Raw genomic sequence first — 12588 nt, 5'->3', positions numbered from 1 at the left:
TGCCTCCACTGCTATACGGTAGGACAGCTACTCTATGCGTTGGGAGACTATATCACAGCACACGAGAGGGGCAGCAACGATACAAAAGCTGGCGTCACGCCATCTTACGTGGTTTTGAGTACTCTGCTGTATGCGTACTGCGCATCACTCGTCTCCGTTGTGAATAGCTCTCTGAGTGTAATGGCAGCCGCTGCGCAGTGCGCAAAGTGCGCATTTGAAGTACCGAGTCGAGTACCGAGATTACTTTTAACTAGTGTAACTAGGTACTACATTTTTATATAGCTTTTTGCCATGTGTCAATGTGTATACTGTAAATTGTATACAGTGCATGTTACAGTATTACCATATAAGTGTATGGTGTATATCCAATAGTACCAATTACCCATGCAAGTTCAACTGCGTAGTTGCACACGTGCGCGGCGATTTGTGGTATGTATACGTGACTAGTGAGTAAACCGTATAACAATGTATAAATGCATTTTTTTCTTGTCTTTGTAATACTGACAAATGTGATGACGAGACAACTGTTCATAATTTTGAATTAAATTATGATTTATATTATCTTACATTATGCTAAAATTATTTTAACTTATAAAGGTATAATTAAATAATTAATTGCAATTTTAATTACCTTACTCTCTTCCTTAAACAAATTTATTAGTAGTGACTAACAATTATTCTATAAATTATTTGACAGCCTTCTCAGAAAACTCAATTATTTATAAAAAAAAAAAATTAAAATAACAGTTACTTTTACGTTAGTATTTAGAGTTCTTGCAGCAAAATCAATTCGATTATTTACAAATTGGATACTTAAGGAATACTTGTATTATCTTGTAACAAACTTTATAATTTATTATTCAAAATATGTGTAATGAAAAGATATGCATGTTATCATATGTACTATCACGACCCACATAATTATATAAATGCCATAATTTTAGATAACTTATTTAAAAAACAGTCAATAATTTCGATTGCTACTAATTCATTTCAGAACTTAAATAAAAACATAATTCATAGTTTTAAGTTTTCACTTTTGTCGGCAGTCCCATGACTGCCTACTGGTTTTTTCAAATTTAACAACGAATCTTTGTGACTCATAGTGATGGATACTAAGTATTCGACATGGGATGTCACAGATAAACAAATGATTTATTTAATGAAATTATTTTATTTCATTTTAACGTTTTTTTCAGAAACTTAGAAATTAACATTTTAGCACAGCAGTTTTTATATGTACGAAAGTGACAATTTCTTAACTTACTATTAATTTTTTACTGTTAAAATAAATAAATAATCGTTTGTACAATTTTTTTTATTTTTTTTAAAGTTTCAAAAATTAGAAAAAAAATTGTGTGTACTGCACAAATACAATAACTGATTTTTATGGCATTTTCTTGTTTCACAATTTTTGCTTTGTAATTACAGTAATTTTTTGACTTAAGGACGTTTATCACATAGTAAGCGGAGAAAGAAGTAAGCTCAAATCTTAGAGAGGTGGGAGAAGCGTAAATATACACAGCAAAGCTGGAAATTATTTTTCTCATATAGATGTACTTACATACACGCTTTTACGCATATTTGGCCCCTTGATTCTTGTGTTATTAAACAAAAAAAGAAAAATGATAGATTTATTTAAAAATGAAGCAAATTTATCTGAAAGTTATCTTTCATTGAACAAAAATCAGGAGGTTTTTACAGATCTGATAAATGCAATTTTATTTGATTCTTCTGTAAGGTTACACGTTACATTACAAATTTTAAAATTAAACATGTAAAAAAGGGCACAGTAAAATGATCTGAAACTTTTTGGGATATTTCTTATGCTGTTTTTAGTATATCTACTTATAATGCTTAAATAATATCTGTCATCTGTCAAAAAACCTATGTGTAATGAACGTCCTAAAGACATTCACTGGCATGTACTACTATACTGTTAAAGAAAGTAGTAGTACAGGAGAGTTTGGGTCAATTTTTGGGATACAATTGTATTTTGGGTATTAAATATGGAGTACGAATAAGTGTGTGAACGCATGTGACAAATGTGAGCGTGACGTTCAAGATGTAATCAGCGTAGCTGGTAGACGGTTGTTTTTTAATCATCCGAAGATTTAATGCCATTGCATAGTCTTATACTGCCTAGTCTACATATTGTTTATATTGAATTAACCTATATAATATACTGTTTATTACTTTTTAGTTATTGAACATTGAAATATATATTAACACCATACTCACCTATCGTAGGTATACTTATTCCAATGATAATTGCAGAATCTTTGTACACAATATTGTTTTGTAGAAAGTATTTGTATGTTTATAATTATATTATCTGCCATCTAATTTCATAGATGTAGAAATTCTTCCTTGTGTATCCAAGCATCTGCTGTCCACAGGTTTTTTTTTTAAAATTAAGCTGAAATAAGCAAGAATTTCAAGCTTACGTTATGTGTATGTCTCTGTTGATACACCTTACTACTTTCGTTGCTGTTTTGAAGTTTGCAAAAATTTTTTTTTTTACTTTGTCACATTTTTGTTCGAGGTATTCCGTTTCATAAATTTATTTAAGATACTAGGGGGCTGCGCCCCCCGCGCGTTCCACGCACTAACCCACAAAATTTAATCAAACATTTATTTTATGTATTTTTAAAGAAAAATACAATAATTTTATCTTTCTTGTAACACGTAATATTGTAATTTTTATTAACTAACAAATTAAAATGACTTTTCACTGATTTTTCAAAATCTCATTTTCAAACCTACCCACGCTTGATCAGTCTCAGCCAATCACGTGACGAATAAACATGCTTCATCACGTGACCCATTGTTATTTTAAGATAGGAACGGCAAACCAAAAATGCTTTGAAAAATTCATACATGTCTGTACTTATTATCTCTACATATTGTATATTTTTATTTAATTTTACCACAAAATTATCAGTTTATTTCACGTTGAGGGAGAGAGAGGAAGAGAGAGAGAGAGAAAGAGAGAGATACAGATAGAAAGATAGAAAAAAAGGTGAAAGTGAGAGAGACTGTTCTGAAGGGAGTTGGGTCGCTCTCCCGCTGGGAGGTAAAGGGGAGTACGTGTATTTGCATAAGGCACCGTTACAAAGTCTGCTGTACTAACCTAGCCCAAAAACGTCCGATTATGGAAAGTGCATTTGTGTTCAACTCGTACATTACTCGTTAATAGTAAATAACATACTTTCAAAAAATCACAGAATGTTCTTCAAGATTTCTAGTTTCTTATAGTATTAATCAAACAATCTGAATACATTTTGTATAGAAAATAATTAAGGAGTAAATGGGGAAGGTCATTCTGATCTTTTGATAAAGGTGCGCTATAAATTTTTGAAATTTAAAATTTTAGCGATGTAGCATTAAAGTACAAAGTCTCATTGAGGCCTATACCAAGTTTTATATCACAAGTTTGAGTAGAACGGCTTCTAGAAGTGATTTTGTGAAAAAATACCATATCACGTAAAAATTCAAGCTGTTGGCAGACAGTGTACTTAGTACGTCTTTGTCTCCCACATGAATGCAGCATTCGAGCTGGAAACAAATTCGCTTACGTTTCTGTAAATATTTCCATAACTGCACACTATGCACGAAGCAGGGCTCGAGGGACTCCTTGTGATTGCCCTTGATGGATGCACACCAGGTGCGAACCCTATAATCAAATAAAGTTCCGTCGGAGCAATATTTCTGAATAGAACTTTTTGAGGGTTAAAGCTGAGATGATTGGGTGTAAGAAAAAAATAAAATTAATTTTTAAGGATAAAATCCTAACCTACAAATTCAAGGCACACTGTCAGATTTTGGGTAAAAAACTTTTTTTTTCTTTCGTATGCTTCGGAAAACTTTGTTTTTAGGGTTACAAAAGTCAACTTAACAAGAAGAACTGAAGTGGCACCAAATTTCAAAATGGCTGAATCAAAATGGCTGACTCATTAAATAACGTAAAATTTCGGTTTTTCTACAGTTATATCAGTGTATTCTTTGAAAGTAAGTACTTTGAATTCGATGAAGGATTGTAAAAAAAAATGGCAGATTATTTTTAAATTTTTTTTCGAATCTTTATAAATTTCCTTTGGACCATTATTTTTTGATAAAGCTTTCTCAACTTCAAAGCTTCGATTATTGGCTATTAGAGAAACATTAATTTTAGCCTAAAGTATGAGAATCTTACTTCAGGTTTTTAGTGATCTGTTCATATTATAGTGCAAAATTCGTTATATGTCTAGAACTTTAAAATTGTGTCTCCTTTGATAAAAGATCAAACAAACAAAAATATTTTGGCTTATATACAATTGAAAAATGGCTAAGCCAGAATGGCTGACGAATTTGTCGGACAACGTTGAGTTTTAGTAAGTTGTTGGTTATGGTAGTTATAACCAAGGTTGTAGAGTATGCTGGTGTTAGAATTATCTTTGTATTTCTTTTTATGACAATTGAACGTTGTGAATGCTAAAAATGACTAACAAAATACATTATCATGTTAAAAATAAATGCCTCATTTGCAATATACTAATGAAATTGATCAAATTCTTTAAATTGACTGCTTGATTTTTATTAACAGATTTTGGAAAGAACTTATAAAATAGTTCGTCTAAGGTTGTGGTCTTACTTTGCTTAGCCAGGTTTCTAAATTAAATCAAGACAATAATTCTGTCAATATTACTATCTAATCAGACGAACTTAGAACAAGTGGAGAACTTACTTTGATTCAAACAGCACTTTTAATTTCAGGTCCACAATGTATTTTTGTCTTAACTAAATAAAAAATTAAGGAAGTTGAACAGCAAAGTGAGAGCTCAATAAGGTATGTTCTGCAACTCATCTTATGTCCTTAATATTTAACGGTTAATAATATTTATGAATGTATCCAGAAAAGGTACAACTTACAATTGCAGACTCACCTAATTTTTTTCTTACGTTCAACAAAGTATATTTAGTAACACATAAAGCTACATGTTTATATGTCTGGATAATTATTTAAAGAGATAATATTTTTAATTATGTTGGACTACTTTACTTTTACATTTTGCCATCATAACGTTGGTCGGCCAATTTAATTCAGCCCTTTTAAAATTTGATGCTAATCAAATTATTTCTATTAATCCGATTCTTACAACCTGAAAATTAATGTTTTCCGAAGCCTAAGGAAGAAAAAAAAAGTTTTTTTAAGTAAAAATTAAGTTTGCTCTGAATTTGGAGGTTAGAATTTCATCCTTAAGGTTAACATCCAATTTTTCCTTCTAGCCAATAATTTTAGCTTCAACCTCCAAAAAGTTTTATTCATAAATATGGCTCCAATGTAACTTTACTTGATTTTGAAAAAAAAGCCCGGATGTTCCCAAAACTCTTCATTATTAAATTGGTCGGTCATTTTGGAATTTGGTGCCTGCTTAAATTATTCTTTATTAGGACGTCAAGTAAATACAAGATCGGCAGATCAGCCGTAACAGATATTTTAGAGTAGGCAGATCGACGTGGAGGTCCGGTTCGAGAGTCCCCAGCGAAGCAGGAGGTCAAGGCGTGCACACACGTTTTGTTCCACTCAAAAAATCAGTTCGCTCGCGCCGGCAGAAACCAAGCGAGCAGCAGCTCCCTCTTCTTTGAGCAGAAAGAGGGGGAGGGGAGGGCATGGGCGCGCAAGACAAATCTTGCACAACCCGCCCGCCTCGTTCCGTGAACGATCTCAGTCTCCACCCGCCGTACCTGGGTCAGATTTGGCCACAGGGTCTTTGGAGGCGGCGTCGCCGGCACTAGGCGATCGAACGGGCAGTAGAGAGAGCTTGCTGATGGGATGGGTATATTCACCAGTGGCGGTCTGGATGGTGGCGGCGCGAACGAGCCCGTTGGGTCCAGGATGAACCGAGATGATGCGACCGAGCGGCCACGTGCCGCTAGACTGGAGGAGCGTGGTGTCCACCACAGCGACGACGTCATCAAGCTGGAAATGACGACCTGGGACCTTCCACCAGACGACCGCCAACTCGAAGGACGTCATCGGAGAAGATTGGGTCTAAAGACAGCAGTGGGTTTTTTGCAGGGACACGGCCGCCCTTTTGCAAGCTCGCAATCTCTAGCGCGAAAAATTGTCGCTGGCTGAGGCGGACGCAGACGAGGTAGGCATCGCGCAGCTCAATCGTCAATCAGAAGGGCGAAAGGCAAGGGAGCGGGATCTTGACGTAGCCGACGACGGATCCAGCGACGCAGTCAAGCGAGGAAGCGTAGGAGACGGCCAAGGTCTAAGAACTTCTCAAGCAGATTTGGCGTAGTGCATTTAACAGCACAACAAGATTGGAGGGTGCCGTCAGTGACTGGGTTGCAGGAGCTAGGCAACGTTGCGTTTTCAGCTGGCCACAAGTCAAGAGGGCCCGCGAGCCAAGAAGGGCCTTCCCACCAAGTACGCATTTGCTGAAGCGTTAACAGATCCGTGCCCCGGGTTGCCACATCCGCTGGATTAGAGTCCATTGGAACATATCTCCATACGTGGGAGGGCAGAAGCTCCTGGATGTGAGCCACGTAATTGTCGATCAATGAGCTGTCTGTTGGTTCCGATGATCGGAGCCAGTTAAGCACGATCTGGGAGTCGCTCCAGGCGTGACAGTGCTCAACGCTCACAGCATATTCCTTGGCAACCATGCGTAACAGCCTCGCTGCGAGCAGTGCCGCTCGTAGCTCCAATCGAGGGATCGTTATACGTGTTGGACTAGTGGCGTCTGGCTGCAAGCTTTTGATGGGGGTCAACTTGATCCTGGACATCAAAATACTTACGCAGACACCATCGGCTGGGTTCTCAGAGCGCGAGTACATGACAGCAGCCATCGCGCGCCGGCTTGCGTCTGCAAATGCGTGGAGTTGCAAACTAGTCGCGGGACTGCAGCTGATCCAGCGAGGAATGGCAATGCTGGGGACATTCTGCAGTTGAGTCAGAAATCCGCTCCAGCGTTGGGCCATGGCCGCAGGCGCGGTCTCATCCCATTCGAGTCATGCTCGCCAGAGATCCTGGATGATCATTTTGGCAGTTAAGACAATGGGCGCGATCCATCCACAGGGATCGAAGAGTCGTGCTAGAGCGGCAAGCATCGCGCGCTTGGTCGGCCGTAGCTGTAGGGTAGGTGGCGTGAGGTGGAAGCAATCGTCAATCGGGTCCCAGCTGACGCCGAGTTCGCTGACAAGACCGTCTGCGCTGAGCTGTTGCGAGGTCGGCCTTAGTCGGGCATCTGGAGAGAGATCACGCAACAGCTTCGGATCGTTGGCCACCCACTTCCTTAGAGGGAAGCCCCCAGCTTGCAACAAGCCGATCAGCTGGTCGCGGCGAAGTCGAGCCGTCTCAACGTCGTCAGTGCCAGAGAGAATATCATCGACGTATCGATCTTGTTTGACGACAGGCACGGCCTCGGGCTAAGCATGGCCTTTATCTTTGCATAGCTGGGAAATCGTTCGTAGAAAATGATAGGGAGCACTAGCTTCACCGTAGGTCACAGTGAGCCACTGATAGTGCTTCGGCGGGCTAGAGTCATCAGTGATCTACAAGATACGCTGGAGGTCCACGTCACGCTTGACGATCCAGATCTGCCGAAACATCATCTGGATGTCCGCGCAGAAAGCAATCCAATGCCTTTTCCAGCGGAGCAAGACAGTTGGCAAGCAGGCTTGGAGCTTCGGTCCGGCGTGCAGGATATCGTTGAGGCTATAGCCAGTGGATGTCGGTCGCGATGCGTTGAATACGACGCGCAGTTTTTTCCGGTGGTCGCCAGTTTGCCAGATGCCATGGTGCAGGATATAATGCACGAGGCCCGACGACTCGTGCAAATCCACGTCGGTCAGTAACCGCATGTGCCCGCACCTAAGATACTCGTCCATAAAGCGTGCATATTCGATGGCCATCTCCGGGGCACGCCGCAATCTGCGCTGTAGCGAACAAAGAGATGCTCTAGCGTCGGTTAAACTCTCTCCTAGTCGCTCAATTCCGTCGCGTTTGAGCGGGAGGCGGACGACATAGCGCCCGTCAGCAGCCCAATGATGATCGGCAAAGATGACCTCGCACTCGATGTCATCAGAAGATTGACGAATTACCCGTGGCACGTCCTCCAATTCCTAAAACCGTTGCATCAGTGCGATTAGCTCCTCGTGCCAAGGCGGAGCTGAGGTGTCCTGTGTCGTCATGCAAGCAGCCGGCGAGGACGAGGTCGCTTGGCCCGGTGCGTGACTGGCGAGCATCCAGCCGGCAACGGTGAGCTGTCCGACGATATCTCCACGGAATAACTGCCCTGGCCGTAGTAGATGGGGGTACACGTCGGCTCCGAGTAGGATATCGATGCCGCCCGGTATTCCAAAGGTCGGGTCTGAAAGATCTGGTAAATCGTTCTAGAGTTCGATGATGGCTGGTTGTAACGGTCCAGAGGGGGTGCGGAGTCCCATTTGGGGCAAGCAGTGCGCAGTCAGCCGCAACGTCCGGGTTGAGTTCCGGGTTTGGAGCTGCAAACTTGCAATCGTTGGGAAGCGCATAAAGACAGCGCCTCTGACGCCAGAGATGCTCGTGACGGATGGCTCGGGACTGGCGCCAAGCTTTCGAGCAAGGGCAGTGGACGTGATTGAAATCTCCGAACAAGCGTCGACGAGTGCTCTTGCTGTGACTGTCCGCCCCCCGGGGCCCATGAGCTGAACCTTGAGCGTGGGCAAGACGGCTAGTCACAACGGTGAAGCAGCTGCTGCGTCGATCCCGTCCATGGAGTCCGAGGTGAAGAGACACTGCTTTGCCTCAGCTGGTGCTATGTCGGGCGCGGCCCTGCGCTTGCGACCGCCATCATGGATGAGGCTGTGATGCCGCGCCTTGCAATATTGGCATACGCCTTGGGAAGGGCAGACAGTTGCCATGTGGCCCGGCTTCAGGCAGTTAAAGCACAGCTTGTGCTAAGCGACGAAACCCCTTCGCCCAAGTGCGTCCAGTTCCAGGAAACGGCTGCAGTGACCTACGTAGTGCAGCGCGTGGCAAGCAGGGCAGTCATCGTTGACTGCGTAGGTGGCTAAAGATCGGTGGTTGCGGCTGAGTGGCGTTGGCGCGAAGGGCGACTGCCGGTCGAGCGTATAGGATCGTTCGTCGATCGGGGAGGGCGCGAGGCTTCCATTGAAGTCAGTGAGCGGCCGCGCCTCCGCAGAAAGCTGGACAAAGTGGTGAAGAAGGCCGCTTCCCCTTGTGCAGAGCTGGCTGCCTCCAACTTCTCGAGCTCGTCTTCCCAGGCTCTCCGAGTCGAGGGGTCCATGGCGGTCGAGGCAAAAAAGACCATCCACACATCCCAATGTTCCACCGGCTGATTGAGCGCTCGCAGTTGATCACGGTGCTTTTCTAAGGCATCGAGCAAGCCCTGCAAACAAGCAGCGGACTCCTCACGCAGAGGCTTGAGCGTTCGGAGTGACATGACGTGGTCCTGCACAAGGAGGCGGCGATGCTCGAACCACGAGACAAGAAGACTCCAGGCCGTAGAATAATTGGAGCCAACGAGCTGCAAGGTGTCAGGTGAACAGGTCGCGGAAAGACTGCCAATCCTCGCGACGGCTAGAGAAGAGCGAGATATTGATGCTCGGCAGGCGAAAGCCCGAGTGCGGTCCAGGAAGCGGTCCAGGGAGTGGTAACTGGCCACCACTTCCTGGCATGGCCGGGAACAACCGACTCCTAGCGTCATACAGGCACACCTTAGCGTCGAGGTAGTATCCCTCTGCGGACCTGTACAGGGCTCTCAAGGAGGCAACTTTGTTCACAGTTGCTCCCTGAATCAGATCCTTATGATTGGCTTGAAAATCATTCCAATAATCAGCGAGTAGCTCGAACCTGGCGTCGACGAGACCCATGCTCCATACTTCGACGCTCTTGGCGGATTGAGTGAATTCCGCTAGAACCTCTAGCAGGACTTGCTGCGTTTCCAGCAACGAGGGCCAGCCTTCGTTATCCCTGTAAATTAGTCACGCGCTGAGCTCGACGCTTGTCTCTCAAACGGCGCCTTGTTACTTGTGGTGCAATCGTGCGTCCCAAATGAGTCTACGTGGAATATTCAGAAAAAGGGCGTGAGGAATCGCAAATGAATCTGTCGACCTGACCAGCCGCGGGATGACGTGAACTAGTAAATCCCGCGGTTTGAACATGAAGCAGCCTGCAATCTGCAACCCAAAACCTCTCGACAGCCGACTGAGTAATCGCGGTCGCACGCGAGGTCCACGACGCGGACTGCACGGCAGTCGCGGTGGAGCGTCTCTCGCCTGTCACGTCTTGTTAAGGCTATCATAACCTCAAATCGCTTTACCACGTGACGCGGCTCTGCACGATTGCATCACTTGTAACAGAGGCCCAATGTCTCGATACGTTCTCGGACGTAGAGAATGTATTTTCGCATGATCGCATCTCACATCGTCCTACTTACATTGCTTCGCATAGCACAGTGGTTCTGGCTGTCCTGGGCTCGATGAGGTTCTGGCGGTTGTCTGTCCCAGTCACGCTATCCGTCTCGAAGGACCAGTGTTTAAATTATTGTTTATTAGGACGTCGAGTAAATACAAGATCGGCAGATCAGCCGTAACAGATATTTTAGAGTAGGCAGATCGACGTGGAGGTCCGGTTCGAGAGTCCCCAGCGAAGCAGGAGATCGAGGCGTGCACATACGTTTTGTTCCACTCGAAAAATCAGTTCGCTTGCGCCGGCAGAGACCAAGCGAGCAGCAGCTCCCTCTTCTTTGAGCAGAAAGAGGGGGAGGGGAGGGCATGGGCGCGCAAGACAAATCTTGCACAGTGCCTCTTTAGTTATCCTTCTTAAATTAACTTTTGTAACTCTAAAAATAAAGTTTCCTGAAGCATAGAAAAGAAAAAAAAAACTTTTTTTACCTAAAAATTGACAGATTGCCCTGAATTTGGAGGTTGGGATTTCATATTTATGGTTAAATTTCATTTTTCCCTCATAGCCAATTATCTCAGCTTTAACCTTTAAAAAGTTTTATTCAGAAATGTTGCTCTGACGGAACTTTATTTGATTTTGACAAAAAACAACTTCGATTTTTCCACTGTGGGACGCAAAGCAATATTCGTACTTTGTACCCATGATAAGAAAAAGTGATAAATGGCAGTTTCTATCGGATAAGTGCCATCTTCTCTGGAGCTATTTTGCGGCCCAAGGGCTCTGCGAAGCATTGGTACATTACGTTACTAGGGCACCATTACGTTACTAGGGCGCCCAAGTCACGTATTTTTATTTTTTCTGAAGGCGCAAAGTGTAATTTTGCATGCGTGGGCACACTTTGCACCTAGTAAATACTTTAGGCCCTTGGGCAGAAATATACTGTGAGCCCGGAGGGCGCAAAAAACTTTTCTGCCCGTGGGTACAAATAGTAGTTTTAGTCGGATAAACGCCGTCGTCTCTGGGGGTACTTTGCGGCACGAGGGACTTGCAAAGCACCCCCTTCTCGTGTCCCGTATGCCGGCCAAAAATTACCGGTTCCTATCAATCGAATCGCCTGACATATTTTCCCTCCACACTCACGTACATACAATAACACACCACTTCCCGAATCCCCTATTCTTTGTCCCATACTTCTTCCCTTCTCTCAAATTTACGTATATGTAAATACAAATATAAACGAAATATATAGGGTATCGCAGATAGATACTACAAAGTAAACAGAAAAAGTGATAACTGCCCATCAGTGCGTGAATATAAAAAATGCAATTTTTAAAATATCTTTAAACTCAAATTTAAGAGCGGCCTACCATTTAAATTAATTGAACAATTTAAAAAATGTTTACCGTATCTCAATTTATTTATTTCTATGATTTTAAAAGATCTAATTTTTTTTATCATCAGAAATATCAAGTACTTGGAATTTGAGTAAAGAATATGACCGTATTTGATTAGATGATTTGCATAGTTTGAAGTAACTAAACATTAATTATATATTTTACGATCTTTATATACACTGAAAGAATAAAACATTGATCGTAACTATTATCATTTAGTAACAGCTGCTAAACAACTTTTCAGGCAAGCTACTAACGGTGTGCAGCAGATTTAAGTACTCGTTGTAGTATAAAGCACGTAATGCCATGCACGCGTAAGACATAAACATATATATGCATACGTACGCGAGCCAAGGGGACGCTACTACATGAACTCTACCAGTAACCTGTATATCATTGATACTATTAATTTGTTTTTAACTAAAAGCTAACAATGCTACACTATGTAGTAACAATTACTACACAGAATTAGCCAAAACGTTACTTCAACCTTCTTACTACAGTTACGTAGTAGCTGCAACCGAATATGTTGTAGCACACTTCAGAGCCACATCTTATACTTAAGACGCCAGACGATTTTTCTTAGCTAACTTTAGTTTTGTTATTTTTTACCATTTCAAGCTATCCACAACAACCTCTGCTGGAAGAGCTTCTTCAGAAAAACCATTCTGTAGTACCGCAAGTAACTGAACTTAAAATTACTATATTTTTAGGAAAGCTGAGCTACACTCACCTAATGACGCAAAACTATTATGTTTAAAATAGTTTTTATCATATTTTAAATAATTTTTA

At 42.4% G+C, this 12588-nt stretch overlaps 3 protein-coding genes across 3 annotated transcripts in view; all 3 read right to left on the bottom strand.

Moving 5' to 3' along the window:
- LOC106640384 (uncharacterized) overlaps positions 1–6019 on the bottom strand; it is a 98839-nt gene extending 92820 nt beyond the window's left edge. The window contains exon 1 of the mRNA XM_089590106.1: positions 5728–6019. Within this exon, the coding sequence (XP_089446232.1) occupies positions 5728–6019 (292 nt within the window). The remainder of the gene's footprint in view (positions 1–5727) is intronic.
- Positions 6020–6228: 209 nt separating this feature from the next.
- Positions 6229–6972, bottom strand: LOC149375161 (uncharacterized). Its single transcript, XM_089590105.1, has one exon. It carries the CDS (start codon positions 6970–6972, stop codon positions 6229–6231), a length of 744 nt encoding a protein of 247 aa, XP_089446231.1.
- Positions 6973–7002: 30 nt separating this feature from the next.
- On the bottom strand, positions 7003–8238 carry LOC149375160 (uncharacterized). Its single transcript, XM_089590104.1, has 3 exons — positions 8164–8238; positions 7570–8115; positions 7003–7419 (listed from the first exon to the last, which is right to left on the bottom strand). The coding sequence occupies exons 1-3, from the start codon at positions 8236–8238 to the stop codon at positions 7003–7005; spliced, it is 1038 nt and encodes a 345-aa protein (XP_089446230.1).
- Between the last annotated feature and the right edge of the window lie 4350 nt (positions 8239–12588).

The sequence above is a fragment of the Copidosoma floridanum genome, unplaced genomic scaffold, assembly GCF_036245765.1.
Source record: "Copidosoma floridanum isolate Cflo_tuat_1 unplaced genomic scaffold, Cflo_Japanese_pri ptg000011l, whole genome shotgun sequence".
In the NCBI taxonomy this organism is placed as follows: domain Eukaryota; kingdom Metazoa; phylum Arthropoda; class Insecta; order Hymenoptera; family Encyrtidae; genus Copidosoma; species Copidosoma floridanum.
Note: the sequence above shows the minus strand (reverse complement) of the source record. Positions and strands in the feature narration are given on the sequence as shown.

Bases quoted from the DNA above. Each gene is read 5' to 3' on its own strand.
- LOC149375161 (XM_089590105.1), bottom strand. From the start codon at position 6,972: ATGGCCCAACGCTGGAGCGGATTTCTGACTCAACTGCAGAATGTCCCC.
- LOC149375160 (XM_089590104.1), bottom strand. From the start codon at position 8,238: ATGCTCGCCAGTCACGCACCGGGCCAAGCGACCTCGTCCTCGCCGGCT. The intron at 8,116-8,163 runs GCTCCGCCTTGG...CAACGGTTTTAG, and splicing joins TGACGACACAGGACACCTCA to GAATTGGAGGACGTGCCACG. The intron at 7,420-7,569 runs GTGGACCTCCAG...GGCCATGCTTAG, and splicing joins TCTGGATCGTCAAGCGTGAC to CCCGAGGCCGTGCCTGTCGT.